Source organism: Cavia porcellus, unplaced genomic scaffold, assembly GCF_034190915.1.
Source record: "Cavia porcellus strain 051 isolate PalLab524CR breed Dunkin Hartley unplaced genomic scaffold, mCavPor4.1 scaffold_1, whole genome shotgun sequence".
NCBI classification, from domain to species: domain Eukaryota; kingdom Metazoa; phylum Chordata; class Mammalia; order Rodentia; family Caviidae; genus Cavia; species Cavia porcellus.
This window is the reverse complement of record NW_026947484.1, coordinates 114,251,116-114,275,345: the sequence shown is the minus strand read 5'-3', so window position 1 is coordinate 114,275,345 and position 24,230 is coordinate 114,251,116. Positions and strand designations below refer to the sequence as shown.

The 24,230-nt window shown below is 44.6% G+C and overlaps 1 protein-coding gene across 6 annotated transcripts; it reads left to right on the top strand.

Annotated features, from left to right (window-relative positions):
• Window positions 1–12,230: 12,230 nt before the first annotated feature.
• Gfi1 (growth factor independent 1 transcriptional repressor) lies at window positions 12,231–24,025 on the top strand. Of its 6 annotated transcripts, none has more exons than XM_063254222.1 (8): window positions 12,231–12,362; window positions 14,608–14,822; window positions 15,138–15,320; window positions 16,926–17,407; window positions 17,529–17,666; window positions 18,642–18,807; window positions 20,438–20,556; window positions 20,943–24,025. In XM_063254222.1, exons 2-8 carry the CDS (start codon window positions 14,708–14,710, stop codon window positions 21,222–21,224), a joined length of 1,485 nt encoding a protein of 494 aa, XP_063110292.1. In that variant the 5' UTR covers window positions 12,231–12,362; window positions 14,608–14,707; the 3' UTR covers window positions 21,225–24,025. The 6 variants fall into 6 exon arrangements, with proteins under 6 accessions (XP_063110292.1, XP_063110291.1, XP_012998135.1 ...); XM_063254221.1 differs by lacking the exon at window positions 12,231–12,362 and adding an exon at window positions 12,991–13,858; XM_063254224.1 differs by lacking the exon at window positions 12,231–12,362 and adding an exon at window positions 13,939–14,465.
• Window positions 24,026–24,230: the final 205 nt, after the last annotated feature.

The window sequence follows — 24,230 nt, the reverse complement described above, 5'->3', positions numbered from 1 at the left end:
GCATTTGAGAAATGTTTAACCTTGTTTCATTTGTACAGGGGTTACAGTTAAGAGTTTGCCCTAGATCTTGGAGGAGGCTTGGCTCTTGGACTTTTCAGCAATGCTGAAACTGTTAAGACTTTGGCAACTCTTGGAGGTGGACTAAATGTCTTTTGTGTAAAGGATGTACATGAGTCCTGGGGACCAGAGGTGGAATGTCATGGTTTATGTCTGTGGCCCCCAGGCCTCATGAGTTTGAATTGTGCATTTGTTATTCATTCATTGTCTAGTGCTTGGATTGATGGTGTCAGTGCTCCACCCACATAAGGGTGAAGCCAGGACGTGATGTAATGGCAGGAAGAAGGTGTGTCTTGCCCTTTGCTGGTTCCTGCTTGCTGTCAGCGGCAGCCATGAACTGTAGCCCAGCCATGCCCGCCTGTCTTAGAGCCAACTGAGTGTGGACTGAAACCTCCAAAAACTGTAAGAAATAAATCTTTTCTTTCCCAACTTGGGCATCGGGTATTTTGTCTTAGCGACGAGCATAAAGTAACTAAGACACTCAGTATAATACATTTTGTCCTGTCACTATGTGTTGTTAATGCTTATATTAAGCCTTTAAGAATCTGAGCAATGGAAATTTTTCCTAGATAAGCAAGACACCACCTTTCTGCTTATGCAGATAAAAATATCTCAAACTCAAAGTTCCACTAAAACTCTTTAGAATAATCCAGGTCAGAAAGATTTGATACTTGCAAAAATAATATACATTTGATAGGTACTTTTATTTTTAAACTGGTTTACAGATAACAATGCTATAAAAGTTACTGTCCCATTACCTTCCTGTTCAACACAAATATTTTATCCTAGAGGATATGGTAAGGTATAGCACTACTCAAACGAATAATTTTTGAGTGTGTTTAATTAAGACTTTATTTTGGTGTTAACATTAAGAAATGTTAATATTATGTTAATATTAAAACTATTTGGGGGGCGCTGGGGATTTAGCTCAGTGGCATAAGCACCTGCCTTGCAAGCAGGCAGTCGTGAGTTCGATCCCTGGTACTGATAAAAATGAAAAAGACAAAAAAAAAAAAAAAAAAAAAACCTATTTGGGGGACTGGGCCAACCCCTTCCTGTGAGCCAGTGGTGGCCATATATCCTGGGAAGAGAGCAAAGAAGAAGAAGTTAACCCCTTTCTGTGGGCCAGCTGCAGTTGTGGTCTGGGCCAATCCCTTCCTATGAGCTAGCTGGTGCATGGACTGGAAGACAAAAAGTACCAAGCCCCCACCTCCAGCCCTCTCCTCATAAACAACCAGCTAATTTGAAGAAACACAGGCTGAGATGATAGCCACTGAAATAAAAAAAAAACTTAGTGCCTGTATTGTTTGAATGACTTTGCAAGTCTAAGCTGATAGTCTGAGCATCTGTTTAAAGGGTAACATTCAATATAGCAACTATGCGGGATTTCCTTCTGAAGGTGGTGGTCATTGTTAATTCTCTATTATCTTGTTTTAAAGTCCTGCTCAGTGGCATAAGTGCCTGCCTGGCAAGTGCAAGGTTATCAGTTCAATCTCTGGTACCAAAAAAAAAAAAAAAAAAAAAAAAAAAAAGTCCTGTATCATTTTCCTAATTTTGCTTTGTTTGGTTTTATTTTGGTTTTTTTTTTTTGTTGTTGTTGTTGTTGTTTGATTTTACTATATCTGATGGCATGGGCAGCTATTTTGAAGATAACAAGATATATTATGGTAACCATTGTTGATTTGCTATTGTTTTGAAGTCCTGCATTGCTTTCATTGTTGATTGGCTTTATTCCATTTTATTCCATTCTGTTTTGTTTGATTTTATTATGTCTGATGGTATGGGAAGCTATTTTGAAGATAACAAGAGGCAATATGGTAACCATTGTTGATTTCCTATTACCTTATTTTGAAGTTCTGTATCACTTTCACAGTTTTGTTTGATTGATTTTGTTCTGTTTTATTTTGTTTGGTTTTATTCTTGTTAAAGTAAAACAAAAATATAAATTAAAAAAACTATTTGGATTCCTTTGGAGGTTATTGTATCATTCTTCAAACTTTTCTTTGTTGAACATATGAAACTAAAAATAATAGTTTGGTCCCATTCTCAGGGTATGACATTTTAGAGTCTCATTTTTGTGCTACATAGAATCAAAACAATTTCCTGGTGGAAAGTTTGTATCTGACTTTGGTTTTCCCTTGTATGTGAAAAAAACCTTTTTTACCAGCTGTTTGTCCTCAGCTTTCATATTAGGTCAAACTCTACCCGTGAATAAAGGTATATGGGTCTGAATTTAGATAACAGAATAAAAAATAACTTCAGCACAAGATGTAGGTGAGTGTATAATCTCATTTTGTGATCCAATATGTATTAACTCAGTAGAGAGAAGTAATTTTCAAGGAGGATTATTTGAAGCATGCATTAACTTAATGTACCTTTTAGACTGTCTAGCCTAAAACATATCTATGGATTAAACTGGATCAGTAGACAGCTGGTACCTTGCTAGATAGTGCCATAGTTTCTCAAGTACAATATAGTTTTTACAAAATTTCACTCTTGTGTGATCTCAACAGTGTATGTTGAGTATCATGAGAAATAGCAACTTTCATTTTAAGGATGGATGAGAAAACTGTCATTTCTATCATACTAAGCCTTTTTAGGATCATAGAATTATATCTGATATTGGTACCAAGACTATTCTTAGTTAATCTCAATTTTATGATTCAAAAGACATGAGATGGAGTGAGGGAAAAGGAAACAGGAAGAAAGGAAGGAAGGAGAAGGGGAAGGGAAGGAAAAAGGAAGGGAAGGACAGACAGAGGGAGAAAGAAAAATGCATTCTCAACTACCCTCTGACTTCTTCCTTAAATAATCCTAGCAAAAACAATGAGAAGATCATGTAGAGAAGTATTACAAAATATGCCAAACTCTCACGCCTTTCTACAGTTCGAACTCCTAAACACTACTCAAACTAGGAGCAATAGCATCTTCGTGCAAAAAGTAGACCATGTTCTTCTGCAGGTAGCAGGATATGTGATACTCTAAGATCCCACCCCAGCCGCATTTTAAATAAGCTTTAGGTTTATAATAAGAATGGTCCAATGTGCACTGATTGGTCAAAAGAAAGTTCTGTCTGCAGCCTCAAGTTCATTTCACACACCTGGGCTGGGAGAGTATTCGCTCTTCTCTTCTCTTCTCTTCTCTTCTCTTCTCTTCTCTTCTCTTCTCTTCTCTTCTCTTCTCTTCTCTTCTCTTCTCTTCCCTTCTCTTCTCTTCTCTTCTATTCTTTCTTTTCTTCTCTCTTTTCTCTTCTTTTCTTTTCTCTCTCTCTCTCTCTCTGTCTCTCTCTCTCTCTTTTATTTCCTGTCATATTCACTTTTCCTGTGGATTGAAGGAGAGAGGAGAGGCCATATCCTACATCCGATCTGGCATGGTGCATAGCATTCAACCACTGTTCAGTAAATATTTGTTGAGTTGAATTGTACCAAAACTCTGACTTATTTGGGACCCTGTGCCAGCATTTAATCTCTCCATCCTTCAGGTCTCAGTGGCTTCTCTTCATCTTAGCCTCTACCGGGGTCGCCGCTGCATTGGCATCCTCAACAGACTGCTATCTGTGCACCAAGATATTCTCTCACAGTGAACAAAGGACTGTAGCACACAATTTCTTGATTTGCACAGAAGCCTTGCTCATTCTCCAGTGTGTGTGTGTGTGTGTGTGTGTGTGTGTGTGTGTGTGTGTATAATGAAAAAGTATATATATGATATTTATGCACTGTTTTTTGTTGAGATGCTAGAAAAAATGAACTCAGGATCTTCACATTGAATTACATTCTCAGTCTACCCTGTTTCTGAGACAAGGCCTTGCCAAGTTCCTCAATTGTTCAGGCTAGCCTCAACCTGGTAAGCCTCCTTCCCCAGCCTCCCAGAGTGTCAGGATTACAGTCCTGTGCCACCTACCCATCTTGCATTTGTTTTCCAATGAGAATTCATAGTAGTCTCTACCAGTAAGTTGGTCTCTGCTTGATAATAGGAACAGTTAAGACTTTTATAGAAATCTTCTAGGATTTCTCTAATTCTAGCATTGTTGTACCAGCTGCAGCTGAGATCAACTGCTCAGTTTAACAGAGACATAGGTCATGACAATAGGCAGTGACCTTAAAAAGCCTAGAATGTACCCATGGCCTCATGTGGAATATGAGGCCCATGAATTGGGGAAGGGCAGTCAAGTCTCATGGATCTCTTTGAGGATGTCAGAAATCCACATTAAGAGGTTTTTCATGGTCAGTCTCAGGTGCTGCCCTGAATATGCATTGTGAGATATTAAGTTTGACCTGGAATTGGCCCAGAATTTGCAGACAAATGGTTGTCCAGGCTCTGGTCTTCCCTGGCTGACAGGTCTGGGAAGCAGAGCCCTCTGAGTCCATTTCCAATACCTGTTCATTGGGCTGGTTAGAGATGATGGATCAAATAGCCTCCAGGACAGGCATGCCTGTAATCCCAACACTCAGTAGACTAAGGATGGAGGATTGCCACAACTCAAGGCCAGCCTGAACCACACAACAAAAACTTGTTTCAAAAACAAACAAACAAACAAACAAACACACACACACAAAGGGCCTTCAAGTTTTACTTGGAATATAGTGGTAACACTTTGTAGATATCTACTTTCAGTTTTACATTTTAACTCACTGACTTATGCAAAAACCTATGAATGGGGTACTATTATTTTAATTGTTTACAGAAGAAAAAACTGAGGTAAACATAGGTTAAGGATACTAAATGGCAGAGCTAGAATTTCTAGACTCTAGAAGTCTGGCTTAAAGCCCATGTCTTTATTTACTCTACTGCCTCTTAGTCACTATGATGTTTATATTTTTCTTGGTGAGGTGGACTTATTCAGAAAAATAATTTGTCAGTGTGTGTTCATAGACTTCAAAAAGTAAACAATTTGTCAGTATGAATTCTTAGACTTTTAAAAAAACATTTTATTGGTACTTTTCAGGTCTACATAATGATAACATTCATCATAGAGAATTTGTACTAGTACGTGATGTAATTGGATTCTTTTTTTTTTTTTTTCTCTATTTCCCTGCCCTCTCTTCAACCCTTCAGTTCTTAGACTCTAATTCAGTAGTGGGATCACTGCTGGAAATAAAAGAAAAATCCTAAATCAAGAAAAACTTAGCAGTTTTTATCATTGTTATTGTTTTAATTACAGAGTGATTTACAATACAGAAAAGAGAAATAATCTGTCTACTCCCCAAATGAAACCACAGGACATGCCAAATTCCTGTTACTGAGGCTGGCATCAAACTTGTGACATGATCTAAATAGACAATTACACAATATGATGATAGTATGTAAAATATACAGTTGTGTGTGTGTGATGTGTGTGTAGTATTGGAGATTGAACTCAGAGCTTTTGAATTGAGCTCCATCTCTAGTCTACCCCCACCTTTAATTTTTGAGACAAGGTCTTTTTCTTTTACTTTTTTTTGTACCAGGAATTGAACTCAGGACCTTATGCTTGCCAGGCAGGCACCTGCCTAAATTTCTAAGTTGCTAAATTTCCCAGGCTGATCTTGAACTGATGATCCTCCTACCCTAGGCTCCTCTCAGAGTGCTGGGATTGCAGGTATGTGCTACCATTCCTGGCCTTTCAGCAACTTGAATGCCATCATTTTCTGATGAGCAGTATGCCAGATAAATCTGCACTTCTGGGGTCATGGGTTAGGGCTTTACAGCAGGAGGTGAGAAAATCTGTCCCCTCACTACCCTGTTCTCATCTCATCTCAAGGCTGTGACAGGCACATGACTTTTGGCTCAAGACTTTTCTACTCTGTGCTATAGAGTAGTTTAATGGAAAGAGACACAATTCTTAATAGTTTTGGCTGGATTTTAAAAGCTGCTAGTTATCAGAACCTGGGCTGCTTTTTTATTTGAATTGTTTTCATCTGTGTTTATGGGGTACCACATAGCATTTCGATATACAAACTGGGGCTTCTTAAATAACTGGCATCCTTATCCCATAAGACAGAAATATCTAGAATGCCTGCTTTGGGAACTCCCAGGCTTTGCTTCTCTTCCTGAGGCCCTGGACAGTGAGAGAGCTGGAACATCCCCTGGGCTGGATATGCCTAGCATCAGGCCATGCTGCCTTCTCCAGGGTTTACACTCCGGTTTATGTGGGCGACTCCTTCTCACCCAGCCTCCTGCTCACTTGTGCCAGCTGTGGTGGTGGTCTGAGGTTCCGGGATCCTCACCCCAACCTTCCTTCTAGGTATGGGGTCAGGCGGGTTTTGTGAGTAAGTTTACAATACACAGCATCTACTGTTTTAAAGTGAAGTGTTTCATTTGGGGTAGGCTGAAATGATCACCAAACATCCTGGAAGAAATGATTAAAAGTGCAAAAGAAAAATAATTTTGCATTTTCTCTCATTACATTTTCCATTCACTAAGTAAGACTGACTCCTTTTTTTCCATAAAAGTTCACTCTGCGTGTGTTTCTATGAAGAGTCATATCATGCAGCCCACATACATGATGACACTTCATGCAGTCAATCTGTTCCTAGGAAACAATGTAAAAATGCATTTGTGTTGTGTTAGCAATTTTCTTATTTAAACTCTGAACACCAAAAATAAAACCTCTCTCTCTCTTTAGATGTTTAAAATCTTTTATCTAACAGTTTAATTTAAATTTTTATAACAAAATATTTTGTAGTATAGTGAGATTTCAATATACCAGTCCTAAAATGTTTACTAAAAGTAGATAATGTTTTTCTTCATGCTTTAATGGTTCAGAATATTTTTTTTCAGTTCCAAGTGGTTTAATGCTTTAAAGGTGATAAACAAAACAGAATTTAGAGATGAAATTTTTTTATTATTTAAAGAGAAAAAAAAGAAAGGAAATAGAAAAAAAAACAAAGCAGTAAAAGGATACAAATAATACAGAATTTCAAGGAAAAAAATACAGTAAGATATCACTAGTTAATAGGTTACATATTGTCATCTTTGAAATAGTTGTCCAAATTATAAAATTAAAGCATGTAAAGTGACTATTCAAATTTTTTTGGTCTTTTTCCTTTTTATTGGTACCGGGGATCGAACTCACGACTGCCAAAGTGAACATTCATACAATGAGATTGCACACAATGCCGATCAATGATCCAACAAAAGTTCAGTAATATGGATTTCCATCCTATTCAAACATACATGCAGTTATATCCCTTAGACCATCTTCCTTTCCTCTCTTTTTAATAACAATTACACTTTTTGGGTTTTTTTACTCCCACAATTCTTTTTATTTTTTGGAGAGAATGAAACCTAACATGGCTAAACAAAACAGAGTCGGTTAACAAAAGGATGGGCATAGTACATGATGTAAAAATAGAATATCAGGTGATCTAAAATGGTTACCATTGTGCCTCTTGCTATTTTTTTAAAAAGTTGCCTATATCGTCAGATATAATAGAATTGATCAAAACAGTACAGAACAAGACCAATAAAACCTACACTGAAGACCTTACAGGACTTCAAAAAAGATAATAGTCAAACCATAATGGGCGTCATAGTATATCTTATTGCCTTCAAAGTGGTTGCCTATACCCTCAAACTTGATACTATCAAACAAAATAGAATATAGAATAATCAGACAGAACAAGATGGGGAGAGCAATACTGGGGTTCAAATAATGGTTCAGGATCTTAATTTGCTTTATCTCCAAATTTTGTTCGTAGCATCTTAATTTGCTTTATCTCCAAATTTCTCTTTTGTCTCATTTCCCAGTTTTTGTGTATGTTGGTAAAAAAGCATTATGCAGTTTTCATAAATGAGAGTACTACTAAATCATACTGATTTATAGTATCATTTAAGTATTATTTTGATAGCCTGGTACTTGTAAGTATAAAAGAGAATTATATTACCTAATATTTAAGACATTAAACAATTATCATTTTATATTTATTTTCTTTGAGTTTATTACAATTTAGAAAAATATATAAATCCTATTTCTATCTCATTACTAGCTATGCCAAAGACAAAATTAAATAGTTTTTTTAAAATGCCATGAGGATAAAACCATGACAAATGACATGGTATGACCACTAACAAATACTTGTCCTAACATAACACCAGCTCTCTGGTTTTTAATCTAGCTCTAACTTTTCCATTGTTGATTTTTATAGTATTTTAACTATTTATTAAGTGGTATGAATTATTTTGGCTTCCGCATTACACAAAGATACTACCCAACACATTTGTTCTGGTATGTTCCAAAGGCTATAAAAACATTAATCTAGAAACTTTAGTCCTAAAAATATATTCCAATTTGAAGTATGGGGCATGTGCACAGTTGTGGGCTCAATCCTCAGCATCACACAAGAAAAAAAAAAAAAGAAAAAGCTGTATCTATAAAACTTTTCATTGCATTACTTAAAGTATAATGGAAACAAGCTAAATATCAAGACAGAGGTGATTGAGTGAACTACAGAAATCTATAGACACTTTTATAACAGAAAATAATGAAATATATTTAAAACCAGAGATGTTACGATTTTTAAAAGTTACTTTAACTGACACATAAAAACTTAAAAGTGTACATGTCAATGGGTACTATATAATGTTCTGACATTGTGGTTTTTATTTAAATATTTTTACTATAAAAAGTTTATGTTCCACTAAAGAAAATTAAATAGAAGAAATATGAAATTATACTGTTCATAAAAACAGAATGCAGTTGTATCTATGATATTATTACTATTCTTGTCAAGAACAAAGTAAGAATACTGATCAAGCAGGGTGGCGCATGCTTATAATCCCAGCACTCAGGAGACTGAGGCAGGAGGATCACCTGGGGTCTATAATGGGTTCAAAAAAAAAAAAAACCCCACACTAGAAAGTTGTTTTATTATTTTATCAGAGTAGATGTAATATAATTTATAATATTTTCAAAACTTTAAATACCTATCTTATCCTTTTCCTTACTTGTAGCATTTTTTTCATTCTTGCCACTCAGATGAACCTGTGAAGGAATCAAAGGATTGATCCTGGTTCTGCCCTTAGGTGTTAGTATTCTGACTTCACAGATGATCAACTACGGCTTCAAAAGTTGAGCTAATTTGCCCAACATCACAAAGCTGGCAGAAGAGGAGCGGACAAACATATCCAATTCGGAAGACCTAAACTTTTTTCCTCTCCTGGTAACTGTACCGTGACAATCAAGTGCAATGAACATTGTAGAAATGAATGCTGAGAATGGGAGCATCACTCCCTGCTGTGCTTCAGAATCAACCACTTCCCCATCCCCGTAGAACAGCAACCATAACTATAAATTTTCATGAAAAATAAACAACTGACTAGTAATACTGTTATAATATTCTTTCTTGTTAATGTCTCAAATCTTTTGTCAGGGAAAAGCTGACCTAGGAGGTGCTGGTTGACTGGCCAGAGCTTGGAAATGTTTGCAATTGGAATGAGGTCTTTTGCCATTAAGCATCTACAAATGCATTGTTATTACTTAGAAACAATTAGTAATTTACTAAAAATCAACAAATTAAGAAGCATTTTGGGTGTGAGAAAGCCTCATTTATGGAAAATTAGGCCCCAAGTGTACTATTTTCAGTTCATAAGAATGCTAGGGGAATTCTTTCTAGTTGTACAAAATGTGTGTAGCAGACTGTCTTGTCATCTTTACCCTCTGTTTACTAGTAAACAAACAGTAATTGAAGTAAACAGAAATCAGAGACTGGTTCTTTGTATCATTGCTTTCAGTTGTAGCATCTTAACCTCTCTGGGTCCCCTTCTTCTTAACTTTCTCTTGTGCTCGTTCAAGTATGGGACTTTGGCTCCAGCACTATACACCTGAGAGGTGTCCTGACCTTACCAGTTAAATATTTTAATGTGTACTTATTTATTTAATTAGTCATACAGCTACATAGTTCAAATGTACAGACATAAAGGGGGATTCAATGCCACCTGCCTCCCACCTGCTCCTCTCTGAGTATCCCTGTCTCAGTTCCCAGTTTTATTTTGCAAGCTCAGAAATCCCAAGAGACTGAAGGGCAAATGAAAAGCAAGACTACTCGATTTAATCTAAATGAAAGGGATTTAGTCTAAAGTGATACGCTGAAAGGTGCTGATTTGTCCCCCAGACAGCAACACTGATGTACTACTCCTAGTTACAACACCTTGTCGAGACAGTTGATTTTGAACTTGTTAATATACAAAGGAAATGGTCCCATCTTTTCTCCATATCTTGACTAATAAGAAACTATTTTGTCCTATTTATCATTTCTTTTTTTTTTTTTTTAATGATCTTTTCTCCTGTTGAGGGAGAGAAGGGAATAAGGTAAAAATTTGTTTTCTGGGATACTTTGAAATTTTTATTTCTTAGTCCAGGGCAAAAACCACATGAAATAAAATATCAGTAAAATGCTTAATTTCTCTTTAGTTAACCTCTGAGTTTATTTATAAAGAAAAGGTGAGTTGAGCAAATAATCAGTGCAGGGAGCACAGCTAGGCAGACAGATAAAGTGTGCCTCTTGCCAGGCAACTGTGAATAAAATGTTTGGTTTATTAAAACATAACTTGAAGCATTGCTGTGCAAACCAAATATTTTCTGCAAAATTTAAAATGTACAGTGTAAAGCAATCATCTAACAACCTTTTATCGAGAAAAAGCTTTATGGACTTTTTCTCGTGTCGATTTTGAATTAATATGGTAGTTGGGACTGGGGATGTAGCTCAGTGGTAGAGCAGCTGCTTAGCAAGTTCACAAGGCCTTGGGTTCAATCCCAAGAAGCAATAAAAGAAGGCAAACCTTTAAAATATCGTAGTCATTTTCCAAGAACTGGGGAGGACTGCCCCTCCTTCCAAGGGCTGATACTCGAGAATCATTGTACATGAAATAGTGACCAAAATGCAATTCACTCAGAAAAGTAACGTGATTGTGCTAACTTTGGCAGCAGGTATACTAGACAAGTAACATGATTCCAAGATATTCTTTCCTGTCACATAAATCTATGGCCTTCAAGTGTACATAACAAGTTACAGACTAGGTATCACGACATAGAGTCGAGTGGGAGGTTGCTGCATTTAAGAAAGAGATTTTGAGGGCTTCTTGTTCTATTAATAGATAATTTGTTTTAAGGAAGAGTTTTCTTGTTCTATTAATAGGTTAATTAATTCTATGTATTCACTTACCCCGTCCACAGACACTTGTCAGGAGCCTACAACCATGGACATAATCATGAAGATCAATGTCTACCCTCAGGAAGCACACAAGCCAGGCAAAGGTTTACTTTCCATTAACCACCGAGGTCCTGCTATTATGGAGCTTTATTGCTTCCCCCAGGACCAAATGCGGGTGCGGCCTGCAGGCTGTGGCTGGGCCGCGGACGAGGTCCTCTCTCCTAGCCACGGCCCGGCAGGGCGGGGTCAGCCGAGCAGCCGTCCTCCCGGTCCCCACGCGCTCCCTCCCGCGCACCCTCTAATTTTGCAGCTCCGACCACCGGAAATTAGCAGAAGGCCGAGGGACCCCGGCGGAGCACGGGGAGCTCCACGACGGCCGGGCGCCCGCGGGACGCGCCGCCTGCACCCTCTCCGCCGGGGGCTCGGCGCTCGCCCACCTCTTCCAAATTTAACCATTACCTAAATCCGAAGGGAAATGAGCAAACCTCTCGGATTGGGTGTCAAGGTATTTTCAGCCTCGTTGGGCGTATTTATCCCGAAGTGTTTCCACAACAAGCTATTTCGGGGCTTCGGGGCAGGTTTCGCTCTGCGGACGCCGCGGCCACTCGCCGGGCTCCAGGCCGGCGGCACCGGGGTCGGTGATTCACAGCTCGATTCGGGGACCGCAACCCAAGCCGGCGGCGGGCTTGGGGGCAGGGTGGCCTCGCCAGAGGAACAGCGCGGCGGGGCGCTCCACCCCCGCCACTCCAGTCAATCTGTGTCCTGAATCTCTGACTTCTCGCTGCGGAAGCCTCCCAGCAGCCAAGAATAGTTCAATTTTCTTTCGAGTCATTTCTAGTGCCTGGATGTGCAGACCTCCGGGTTCCCTCCTATCTCGCAATCCCACAGAGGCAAAGTGGGGGGAGCGGCGAAGTAGCGGGCGACGGCTGGAAAGCCCGGGCCGGGCCTCCTCCTGGCCACTCGCGCAAAGGTGGAGCGCGCCTGGCCGCCCAGCTAGGGGGAGGTCTGAGAGGGCAGCGAGCTGCTCTGTAACGCTCAGGAAGTGAAGCTTGTGGTTTGGGGGCTGAGCTAGGAAGGAGATTTTTTTTAAAAAGTCAGAGAGACGGAGCCGTCTTTCCCGAAAGCAAGAATCTGCTTGAAAACTCGGGGCGCGCTGCCCGCGCCCTGACCCGGCAGGTAGGTGCCCCGAGCCTCTTCTGTGCCGCCCACCAGCGAGAGGCTGGCGGGCCCGGGGTGCTGCGGGGCGTCCCGAGGGCTCGGGTGGCCCCACCTGCTGCCCACTGCTGCGTGCACCCCGCCAGAGCGCCCACCACCAGATTCAGGCGCGTAGCAGGGCTGGGAATTTGCATTAGCGCGCGCGCCTGAAGTTTGGTGTTTCTGCAGGGGAGTGGGATCCACCTGAAAAGGAAACATCTGGTAGGAAGGTGAGGGCGGCTGGGCTCAAGAGGCCGCCCCCTCCCCCGAGCGCCTTCAACTCCCGCCTTCCCCCGGCCCAGACCCGGAGAAGAAGGACCGCGGGCCGCGTGCGCCGATGGCGCCGCCCCGCCCCTGGCCGCCAGCTGCAGCGCGAGGTCGCCTTCCCACACACTTCGGCCCTTCGCCCTACCACTTACCCCCACCACTTCCCCCCACCCCCGGAACCAGCAAAGCCGGCCAGGGTGCGAGAGAGGCGTAGATTTGTGGGTGAGGAGGCTGCCCCCGTGGCTACCTTTTCCTGTGCGATCCCTGCTAAGTGGGACCCTGCGCGGGAGCACAGGGCTCTCCAGCTCCCCACTAGTCCAGCTTCTGGCCAAGGCGGGTCCAAGCCGGAGGCGGCTCTGGGGATGGCTTCACTTTGCTCTCCTTTTCTTCCAAGTTTCATAGTTGTTTTACAGATTGTTCTTTGCACTTGTGAGTCTAATTGTACGGACAGAGGGTTCTGGAAAAACTAAAGCAGCAGTGCCTGGGGTCTGAGAACCAACCCAGGCGGAGGCGGGCTGAACCCTCAGCCTGGGGCCATTCTGGCACCTAACTGTACGGAACGTCCCTGGTCGGCCGGTGACCGTCCCAGCATCTCTTCTCCCAGACATATATATGCATTCCGCAGGGACTGGGATCTGGAGTTGGGGGTGCGACTTCAGAGCCCGAGTCTGCAGTGACTCGTTCTGATAGGATAGACAGACAAATTTAAACTGCGTCTTGCATCTTGTCCTGGGGCAGAAAGGCTCCACCTCCCGCAATCTAAACCGCACAACACCAGAGGACTAGGAGCCCCTTGCGCCCTGGTTTCGTTCACGAAGTCTGCTGCGCCCGAAAAGGCCTCAGCTTGTATGGGAATCCGACCCCCAAAGTCCAGGTCAGAAAAGAAGGCAGATTCGTTTACTCCGGACCTCAGCGGCGGCAGGGTCCCGCCCCGGAGCCTGCCAGGAGCTTGCAGCAGTCGCAGCCCCGCCTCCCCGCCGGGCTCAGGTTTCGACCTGAGATTAGGCAAACTGATTGGGGGTTAATGAGAGCGACGCTGCGGACAGCCGGCTCCCGGACCCCGGCTTTCTGGCCCCCAGCAGCGCAGGCCTCCGGCGTCCATCTCACGTGTCCTCCAAACCGTCGATGCTCCACGGACTCAGGACATCGCGCGTTCCCCAGTCACCGTGCGCGAGTCGAGCTCGATTTCCTTTCATAGGACAAAATTTTTGGTGAGCAGAAAGGGAAGTTCTTTCCCTGGGCCCTGGTTTTCGAGGTTAGACCTCCATGGTCCTGGGTGTCTGCTCGGCTGGTGCCTACCATTTCTGGCCAAGTTTTCCCTGTGTCGGGTACGAGCAAGATCAACCAAATATGAGTCTTCACCCGGCCTCGGTTTGGTCCTTTGCCACCACCCCTTCTTCCTGTCCCTCTGCCATCCCGCTTCCCTTCTTGGGTCTTTATTGCCTCCGGTCCCTCTGCTACTGTCCCCGTCCAACCCAGTCCAACCTAAGCGCGCCCCTCTTTCACTTCCGTTAGTAGCGGGCTCTTGGAGAGCTTGGCCTCTTGCCCCTTCTGGGTCCTCCGCCCCTAAGACGATCTGTGCCTCCGTCCCCAACCCCCAAACCAGACAGTGAGTGGTCGAGCGGAGGTAACAGACCCATTGGGGACCGCGACCCGGCGGAGTGCGCTCCTGATGGCTTTATTAGGAAGGGGAGGGGCCGGGGGTGTGGACAGAGTTGAGGAAAAGACCCCCATCCGGCCCCGCGACAGGTTTTACCGCTGAGCTGTTGGCAGTGCGGCGGCAGACAGAGCTCGCGCCACCTGTCCGAGTGCCACCTGGTGAGCGCGGCCCCGGGGCGCCAAGCCCCTCCTCCTGCCGCGGGCTTCGCTCCTCCCTGGCCGCCGCAGTCTCTGCATCTGGGTGCCCAGTCCTGGCCCTGAGAGTTCTGACCGGCGTTTCCACTCTGTTGTACCCTCTCAGATCTCTGCCAGACGGAGGCTGCACTAGCGCTCCAAGTGACCGCGGGGGACAGCGGCTTTCAGGAACCGTTGGAGCGGAGTGGGGGAGGCGGCGGGCCACCATGCCGCGCTCTTTCCTAGTCAAGAGCAAGAAGGCGCACAGCTACCACCAGCCGCGCTCCCCGGGGCCAGACTACTCCTTGCGTTTAGAGAACGCACCGGCGCCCGGCCGAGCAGGTGCGAGGCGCGCGCGGGCCCGGCGGTGCCGCCCCTCGGGACAGCGACTCCGCACCCGGCCACCTCATTCTCGGGGACCAGGAGACGTGCCCCCGACGCCTCTTGGCTGTCTCGTTTCCAACTGTCCTGGTTCCTCCCCAGCTTGTGGTCTAGGCGCCGGTACCTCCCTGCGCCCATGCTCTGATCCCGGAAGGCTCCTAGTCAGATCCGAGAGGACCCGGGAGGACGCTCGTGTGTCACGATGGGCTGGGGACACTTGGGGCCCCCAGGCTCAAACCGGCTCCACCTCACTCATCTCCCGATTCCTCTCTCCAGACAGCACTTCGAGTGCAGGCGGGCGGAAAGCGGAGCCCGGGGACCGTTTGTCCCCCGAGTCTCAGCTGACTGAGGCTCCCGACAGAGCCTCCACGTCCCCGGACAGCTGTGAGGGCAGCGTCTGCGACGCCAGCTCCGAGTTCGAGGACTTGTGGAGGCCGCCTTCGCCTTCTGCGTCTCCAGGTAGGGATCGTGGGGGGCCCTGTGGCAGGGGTCGCGGGGAGCTGGCGAGACCTTGGGAGCAGAAATGGCAAATGGGTGGCGAAGAGGCTCGCCTGGTGAACGGGGCTCCTTTGTGGGGGATGGGCCCAGCGAGGAAGCATCCGGTTGCCCAGGACTATCCGCTTGGCCGCGGGTCTGCGGTCTCCATCTTCTGCCGCAGGACCCTGGGAAAGTTCTTGTGCGTGAGCGCAGAGCTGGTCCGTGAGATAAAACAAACCGGGGGGCTCAAAACAAAACAAAACAAAAACCCCGACATTTCGTTTTCTGATCAGACGCGACTGTTTTAAAAGTGGTAGGATCTCAGAATTCAAACCCCAGCCTCAAACAAATGGAGGCGAAGAGCCAACCTCGGCAGAGAGCGCTCTGCGCCGAAAGAGAGGAAAACAGCCTGCGGCCGCGGTCTCCGCAGAAACAAACTGGGGACTCCTTTCATTTTTCGTTCTGCCAAGATGGCCTAGCATCGGGGACCAGCCCGCTGGGTTTCATTTCCAGAGAGCAATTGAGTTTCCTGCAAACCAAGTGACTGACTGTGTCCGGGCAGTGTAAAGAAGGCACAAACCTTCCCAGTTCTGCTGAAAGCCAGTTATTTCCAGATTACATTGATTAGTTTTAAAAGACAACTATCCAGCCCGTATTCAGTGATTGGCTTGAGCAGAACCGCAGCTTCAGCGGGTGGGTCTGGAAGCCAGCGGTGGAGGGGTCTTCGTGCAGGATTAGGTGCTTTCTGGACCCTCGGATGGAAACTAGGGGTGCAGCGCCTCACTGCAGCCTAGACAGGAGTGTACAGACGTGGGAACAGATTCCTAACTGTGTATGCGCTCGGATTTGTTGGACGTCTAGTTTTAGAGGACTTCACGTGGGTGGGATCAGAAAGCTATCCTGAAAGTGGTGACTAAACCTTTTTAATTGTAAAATTATTCTCTGGGAAATTCATCCCTGCCCCAGTAAGCTGTGACAGAAACGAGGAGTACTGGATGCCTCTTTCTCGCTGCTCCTTTGCTATCTGCACTGTGCAGTTCACAACTCAGAAACCCCATGCCTTCTATTTTTCTCCAGACAGGTATGTCTGTGGTAGTTCCAGGACCTTTTTCTTGCCCCTCTCCTTATTTCACTATAGAGTCTAAGAGGAAAAAGGATTGAAGATTAGGGGCGCTGATGGCGGGACCCTCTGCCCACTAACAGCATCTCATACCCAAGGATCCCGCTTTTTCGATCTCTTATCTCACAGCTTTTATGGATGCGCTTTTCCTCCATAGGACCGCCAGATGTGTGGGTCCTGCCACAAAAGATACTTCGAACGCCAGGCGCTTCCGCTGCCCTCAAACTATTTACCTATCTTCTCGGTCTGTCATTTTACGATCAGTTTTCTTACCTGCCATCGGCCAGCTGGGCCCCAGGGGCTGCGTTTTACCAAGGGGCGTCGCCAGCAGCTGGCGCGGCACCTGCGCGCGGCGAGCCCTGCACGCGCTCAGGACCCGCCAGTCGCTAGCGCACTCGGCAAGCAGACGCGGCAGACTCCGCCCCGCAGCCTTAAATCTGACCGGAAGCCTTCTTGTGCTTCTGCAGCCTCAGAGAAGTCGTTGTGTCCGTCTCTGGACGAAGCTCAGCCCTTTTCCCTGCCTTTCAAGCCCTACTCATGGAGTGGCCTGGCGGGTTCCGACCTGCGGCACCTGGTGCAAAGTTACCGGCCGTGCGCGGCCCTAGAGCGCAGCGCCGGTCTGAGCCTCTTCTGCGAGCGCACCCCGGAGCCTGGCCACCCAGCCGCTCTCTACGGCCCGGAGCGGGCTGCGGGCGGCGCTGGGGCCGGGACCCCGGGAAGCTGTAGCGCTGGAGGTGCCGGCGGCGGCGCAGGCCTAGGGCTCTACGGCGACTTCGGGCCTGCAGCAGCTGGGCTGTATGAGCGGCCGCCTGCAGCGGGCCGGCTGTACCCAGAGCGCGGCCACGAACTACACGCGGACAAGGGCGCTGGTGTCAAAGTGGAGTCCGAGCTGTTGTGCGCCCGCCTGCTACTGGGCGGCGGCTCCTACAAATGCATCAAGTGCAGCAAGGTGAGGCTCCTGCGCGCCCGGCCTGGTCAGCCCCGCGCCTGCGTCCCCAGCCCGCGTCCCGCTAGCGCCTGCACCCCGCGGCCCCTCTCAGCGGCCTTCTCCCCGGCCCCACCCGCCTCAGGTGTTCTCCACGCCGCACGGGCTCGAGGTGCACGTGCGCAGGTCCCACAGCGGCACGAGACCCTTTGCCTGCGAGATGTGCGGCAAGACCTTCGGCCACGCAGTGAGCCTGGAGCAGCACAAAGCCGTGCACTCGCAGGTAAGCGCAGGATGCTCGCCGCGCGCGTCCCGCGCAGTTTTCGCTCTGGGGACCTCTGCTCGGCCTTGGAGCAGCACCAGCCGCCCTCTGCCTGGTAGCTTTTTCCCTGGCTGCTTCCAGTCTCCTACCTTTAGGTCTCCTCCTGCAGGTCCCTTTGCTCTGGAATAGATATGGAGAGAAAAGTGGATGTAGACAGCTCAGCCTTTCAGGCAATCTTAGATTTTGGTGCCACGTTATTGTGAGCCTTCAGAGTTGATTCTGATCATTCTTGTGGGTTTCAGGAAGCTTTGTGTGCTCTGACGCTTGCTACTGATGTATTAGGTGTATTAGTTTCGTTGCTTGTTTTTCACCAAATAGTTACTTAATTTTTATCAATCCCCTCCTGACTGAAAAGGTGGGATCTCAGTTCACTGAGAGCATTCAGTAGGACATTCACCCTGCTATTTTTCCATTCATTAGTCTAAAACTATTTCTTGTCTACTCCTAAGTATTTGAGTACTTTGTAGCGTTTCTGGTTCTTACCTGGACATTTGCATGCAGATTAGAGTGTAGTGGAAGGAGAACAAATAGGTAAATAACAAATGACTATTAAAGGAGAATGCTTATTTGTAAAGATTTATTGACTGTAAAGAGTATCTGCCCATCTTCAGCACCCACAGTGGCTGAGGGTGGGGGCATCTCAAGTGACTCAGCCGCCTGTTAAATGAGGGTGAAGTGTGTATAATGGGTGTCAAAAATGCAGGGTGGGGATAAGTTTCTACCATGGGGTGTGGAAGGTTGTGGGTGAAAAGTGTTTTGGTAGAAAAAGTGTTAAAGGAAAGGGTGGAGAGTGTGGAAATAGAACATAAATGGTTGTATGGAAAAGGAGCCATGGCTTTTGGGATTGTAGGGTCAGGTTTGTGGTGAGGAGGGTGACATCCTGGGTGACTGCAGTACAGTACTCATGTCTGTCTGCTTCTGTCTCTGTCTGTCTAGGAACGCAGCTTTGACTGTAAGATCTGTGGCAAAAGTTTCAAGAGGTCATCCACACTGTCCACACACTTGCTCATCCACTCAGACACTCGGCCCTACCCCTGTCAGTACTGTGGCAAGAGATTCCACCAGAAGTCAGACATGAAGAAACACACCTTCATCCACACGGGTAAGCCGAAGGTGCTTGGTTTGTAGGTCACTGAGGTCGACATAACTTACCTTCTCTGATATTCCAGCTGCAGAGACTGGGGGATGGGCTTTGCAGGTCATGTTAATCACTGTATCTATTAAAGGAAACAGATTTGTGATTTTCCCCAGGAGTCTTGGTTTGCGATTGTGTTTGTAGGACCAGCTGCTCAGCTCCCAGCTTCTGTTCTTGGATAGAATATTTCCCTGAGTTTAACAGCTACTCCACTGCTGTCTGCTGTGAGCCAAATGTGAAGAAGGCCCCAGGATCCTATCAGAGTGTTGAGAACTTATTTTATGTGAGGAGAATAACAGTAGCAAATATTACTAAGCTTTCAGCTGACTTGGATGATCTGAGGTTCACAACAACTCTGGGAGACAGAAACCATTTCTTATTCCCATTTTGGTGATGAGGAAGATGAGGTAGAGAAGGATTAAGTAACTGCCCAGGGTCACACTGTTAACAAGAGGTGGGACCAGGGCTCAAATTCAAATCTGTCTGACCTCTCAGATGTCTGTGCTCTTGACCTGTTTATCATATTCTACTTCCACAGTCATGGGAATTAATAGACACAGAAAGCCTCTATTTACTTACTGCCCTTTGCAATCCTTAGTAGTGATAATTCCTTACCTATTATGCTTTATAGTTTACAGAGGGTTTTCAAATCTATCCTTTTATTTGATCCTTACTTTTACCTCACAAAGTGGAAATGGTTGCTCTTACCATCTGGAAACTCAGACATTGAATGATTTATCAAAAATCAGAGTGATCATGGAGCCATCAGATGTTCTGGCTTCCAACTCTGGGTCCTTTTCCTAACAATTTATGTGCAAATGAGGGTTTTAATGCCAAACCAAATGACCCTCCTACCTCCGTAAGTGCTCTATTTATTAGTCAAGAGGACATTTACATTAGACTTGAAATTTCTGACAATTTTATTGTAGAATATAAATACTTATAACAAATTGTACTGTGTTCTAAACATGCATCATTGATGTTAATAATATGCTTGCCGATTATATAGATATTCCTATCAAAATACTCAGAAAAATATCCTACTTCAATCATTCCTCTTACCCAAAATTGCCATGTAATTCACTTCTTATAAGTAAAAGAATTCAAGACACATAAAAAGTAACTAGGATCTTGACTGACTGAAATGTTAATAATGCCTTGTCAGACATTTACATTATAGCTACAATTTGTTTATCAGATTTATTTGACCCTAAAGGGATAGGTTACATTTCGATGGATGATTGTTTCTCCAAGAAATCTGAAGCTTGAAGTGAGAAGAGAATGCAATATGAGGGAAGAGATTTCCTCAAAAACAAACTTTATCTATTTTGCATTTTTCCCCAAAGCTGAGCCCCTACTAAGGCCATACAGGGACTACTTGGAATTTACCTACGTGTTAAACAGCACATGAAATGAGACAAAGACAAGTCTGTCATTTATTAATCTGTGCCAAAGAGTTGCTGTTATTTACAGTCCAGTGATTAACCTCATAAAAAGAAAGCAAAATCAAGACAAAAAAAAATCAAGTATTTTATGAAATATTTTGTGGCTTAAATGTGGGTTTTTAAAATAAGTCTCAGAAATTTCCACGCTGCAGATACATCTGTAGTCCTTCCAGAACAAGAAGAAGGACAGGCTCACTGGTCCATACTAAACCAACACCCACTTGGAAACTCAGATTTGAAAACTTCCTCTGAATTAGAACAGAATCACAAGGTTTGTAGGACAGGCTCCTCCCACCTCCTGTTGAACATCTGTTCTGGGTACTCTCTGCTTCTAAAGTTGGGGGAGTCCTCCCAGGGTGAATTCAGCTGGGGAGGGCACGTGGCCTTTGCTCTGTTTCTGTTTAGCAGGAAACGGTTTGAGGCCTTTAGCTGGGAACCCCCACTCAGAAAGTCTCCCTTCCACCTGGTACACCCATGCTTTCCCAGGACCGAGTTGCAGGCTGGGAGTCAGTTTATGTTGCAACACATCACCCTTCAACTTGCTCGAAGGTCTTCGATTGTGGTGTAGCCAGCTGCTGCAAGAGCATGTGGGTCACAGTGGGTCCCCTCTAGTTTATCACAGACTCATACTCTCCCCTCCCCCTTCCATTCCCACAGGTGAGAAGCCCCACAAGTGCCAGGTGTGTGGCAAGGCATTCAGCCAGAGCTCCAACCTCATCACGCACAGCCGCAAGCATACAGGCTTCAAGCCCTTTGGCTGTGACCTGTGTGGCAAGGGTTTCCAGAGGAAGGTGGATCTCAGGAGGCACCGAGAGATGCAGCATGGGCTCAAGTGAGCATCTTTGCTGGCTGCAAACAGCAGTGACACAACACTATATAGGCAGCCCATTTGGACTTCTCAGGCCCCCCCAGTCCAGTCTGCAGATCCCACTGGAGTGACCCTCCTTCACCTTACCTCCTGGAGCTGCCAGAGGTAACGTACTTTTCGGAGCTCTGCCCAGAGTGGGAACTGCAGCAGCTTGCTAGGCCTTATCCTCTTCTACAAGAAGATGCAGTCAAGAGGGGGTACGATGAGAGCTTGGCCCCAGAGTCCTTCCCATAGTCATCCTTTTCCATAGGCAGAAAAGTCCTTCAGGTGTTTTCCTCTTCCTGAATCCCCAGACAACTGATGGAAGAGGAACAATCACCATTTACAAATGGACACACATTGATCTTCTGTCTAGAAAAAAAGGAGTGGGTTTTCTTCTTTTTTTCTGTATTCTGGGAACTCTGTTCATCCTTATCTGTTGGGCAATGCCTGTAATGTAAATTTTGGATGAATCCTTTTTCCTTCTTGAGGACTGGTTCAGAAACTGATTTGGGGAAGGAGCATTATTCTTCCAAAATCACCAGATGCACCATTGTGCTCACCCAGGAAGAAGCAAAAAAGTGGACTTGTTGGTAAGAGAGGATCTGAGGTCCTCTTGGAAGAGGCCGGTGAGAGGCTCATCAGAAGAGGTAAAAACAGACAAATGAAAAAACATGGAACAATGCCTGTGGACATGATGTCATTCATTCACTCAGCAACTGTTCATTGACTACTGTTACCATGGTCCCAGGCTCATGCCCGGCACTGGGGATCTGGAAAGTAAAGTCATAACTCTGTCTCTCAAAATCTAACAGTTTTACCTCAGATGAAGGTCTCTTCTTGTCCTTCAGTGGGTTTCTGAGAAGACAATCGAGAATCTCAAACCTGCCTTTTCAATCCTTTTAGATTTTATACAGTGTAAACAGGAAAGTAACTAAAGAGTTACTTCAAAGTTTTTATTGTTAACCTGGTATTTTTAAGGTGTCTGAATGGTAGGAATGTGTGTGTGGAGACGAAGGCTCTGTCTTTAACTCCTCAGGCTTCCATGTGTATCATATAAGGGGAAATGATATTTTTACTTTGATTAGGTTTGTACATGTTTTTAGATTTCTGGAGTGTTTTATGTTTGTTAATACATATTTATTAGAGTAATGTTTAAATTAATAAAGTTTAAGACTATTACAGTTTGCTTTTCATTTAGATAGGGAATTTGTTTTTTCCTGTTGGGGAAACTGGCATTTAAGAAAAATACAGTGGAATGGAAAAGTGAGGCAGACAAGGCAACATAAAATCTAATTGCTCTTTTTTTCCATTTTTTTTCCTCTTATGTCTCACAAAAATATTTTTCCTAACGAAAAAACTAGGAGTTAGAGAAAACTAAGATCCTACCTTATAGAATCTCTGATAGTTCCACAGGTACAGCAGCTGTCATCTTTGAGAATTTCAAATTATGTTTTTACAGCCAGAGGCTCCTAGATGAATAAAGTAATCACAGGCCTTTGGTCTGATTTGAGCAAACCTTCTGACTTTCCTGATACCATAAAATGTGGATGTGGTCCTATCATTCCAGTCCAACTTGATTACTTTGATTCTTTGGAAATGAGAGAGGAGAAAAAGTAGGAGATTGGCTAACTATTCACTGTAAGCAAATTACAAATTTAAAGTTGGATGAGTCATAGCTACTTAGGAGGCCAGGACAGGAGGATTCTGAGTTTGAGACTCATCTGGATAACCAAGTAAGACCTTGTCTCAAAAAGAGTTGAAGATGTGGCTCAGTTCTCTCTGGGGGTTAATCCCCAGTACCACAAAACACGCAAGCAAAAACCAACCAACCAAACATAAAATAAGATGCATGAGGAAAAGTAAAACTGAATTTGGGTTATTTCTTGTTGTGTCCTACCCGTGGAATCTTTAAGAGAACGAAGCTGAGATTCAGTCTTGTCCTACTCCCCCTCCCTGTGTTCTAACACTTTCTAGTCAGACACGAAGGGTATGCGTGGCCCATGGTGACTACCACAGATTGTCATTCCCATTGAAATCAATTTCACACATAGTGTTGGGGATCCAATAAGGTTCTAGGTGGTGGAAACACAGCAGTGAGGACAGTGTCCTGCAGAGCTTTGATGATTTGTTTATTGCTAAATATTCAGCCCTTACAAGAGTACCTGACACATAGTGATCAAAAATAAACTATTTCATCCTGTAGATTGACTGTGCTCTGTAAAGCACAAAGACATGAGAAATCACTTAAGTGCCCTAGATATAAGACACAAAAGACTTTCCAAGTTGGTGGGACAGAGGGGCTTTGAGGCTGTTTTTCTCTAGTGTCTCCAAATCTCAGTCCTTAGCTATCCTCCTGTGGTTTCCAATACCATGTCTTTCCATGTCAGTTTACTCTCATTCAAAATTCAAATTAGTTTACTTCATAGTACAGTTTAGGATCCTTCTCCCGAACTGAGGGATGGTATACTTAGTTACTGCTTCCAGGAACCTCTCCATGGTGTCCAGCGAGCCAGAGTTCCTGTGAATGATGATGATGAAACCTTCCCCAGAAAAGTCATCATACACACTGGCTGTTTTTTGCCAATGTGGTTTGAAAAAGTAAAGATCTTGTACCAAGGGGTAAGTAGAACTGATTGAAATCTAAGTGTCTGCCCTCTACAGCTATTCCATGATGACATTTGGAATATCTGGTCCATTTTAATTTTTCTTGTTTATGCCATAAGTAAGGAGCTGTAATTTTGAAAACTGTTATCTTTTTTAAAATTTATTTTGATAGCCACAGTTCAGAATCAAAACAAATTACTGTGCCTGCTATCGTGTGAAATTTGAAGATTGTAAATATCTCTCTTAATGTTATTACTTAACTCCATTAAAAATAGATTGTAAATATTCCATGTCACATTATTCATGAGGCAGGCTCTGTGCCTTTTGTCTGCTGGAGTAACTGTAGAAAGGGTAACAAGAGACACAGGAGCACACCTTTGTTTCTTTCAATAAATTTTTAATAACACCTCCAGCTAGCCAGTTGGTGAAGCTCAGCTCTTGCATAAAAGTGGAAAAGCACAGCTATCTCTGAGAAGCCCAACTCTTTCAGG

Coding starts and splice junctions, on each gene's coding strand:
- Gfi1 (XM_063254222.1), top strand. CDS start 14,708: ATGCCGCGCTCTTTCCTAGTCAAGAGCAAGAAGGCGCACAGCTACCAC. Junction 14,823..15,137: donor ACCGGCGCCCGGCCGAGCAG/GTGCGAGGCGCG, acceptor TCCTCTCTCCAG/ACAGCACTTCGAGTGCAGGC. Junction 15,321..16,925: donor TTCGCCTTCTGCGTCTCCAG/GTAGGGATCGTG, acceptor GTGCTTCTGCAG/CCTCAGAGAAGTCGTTGTGT.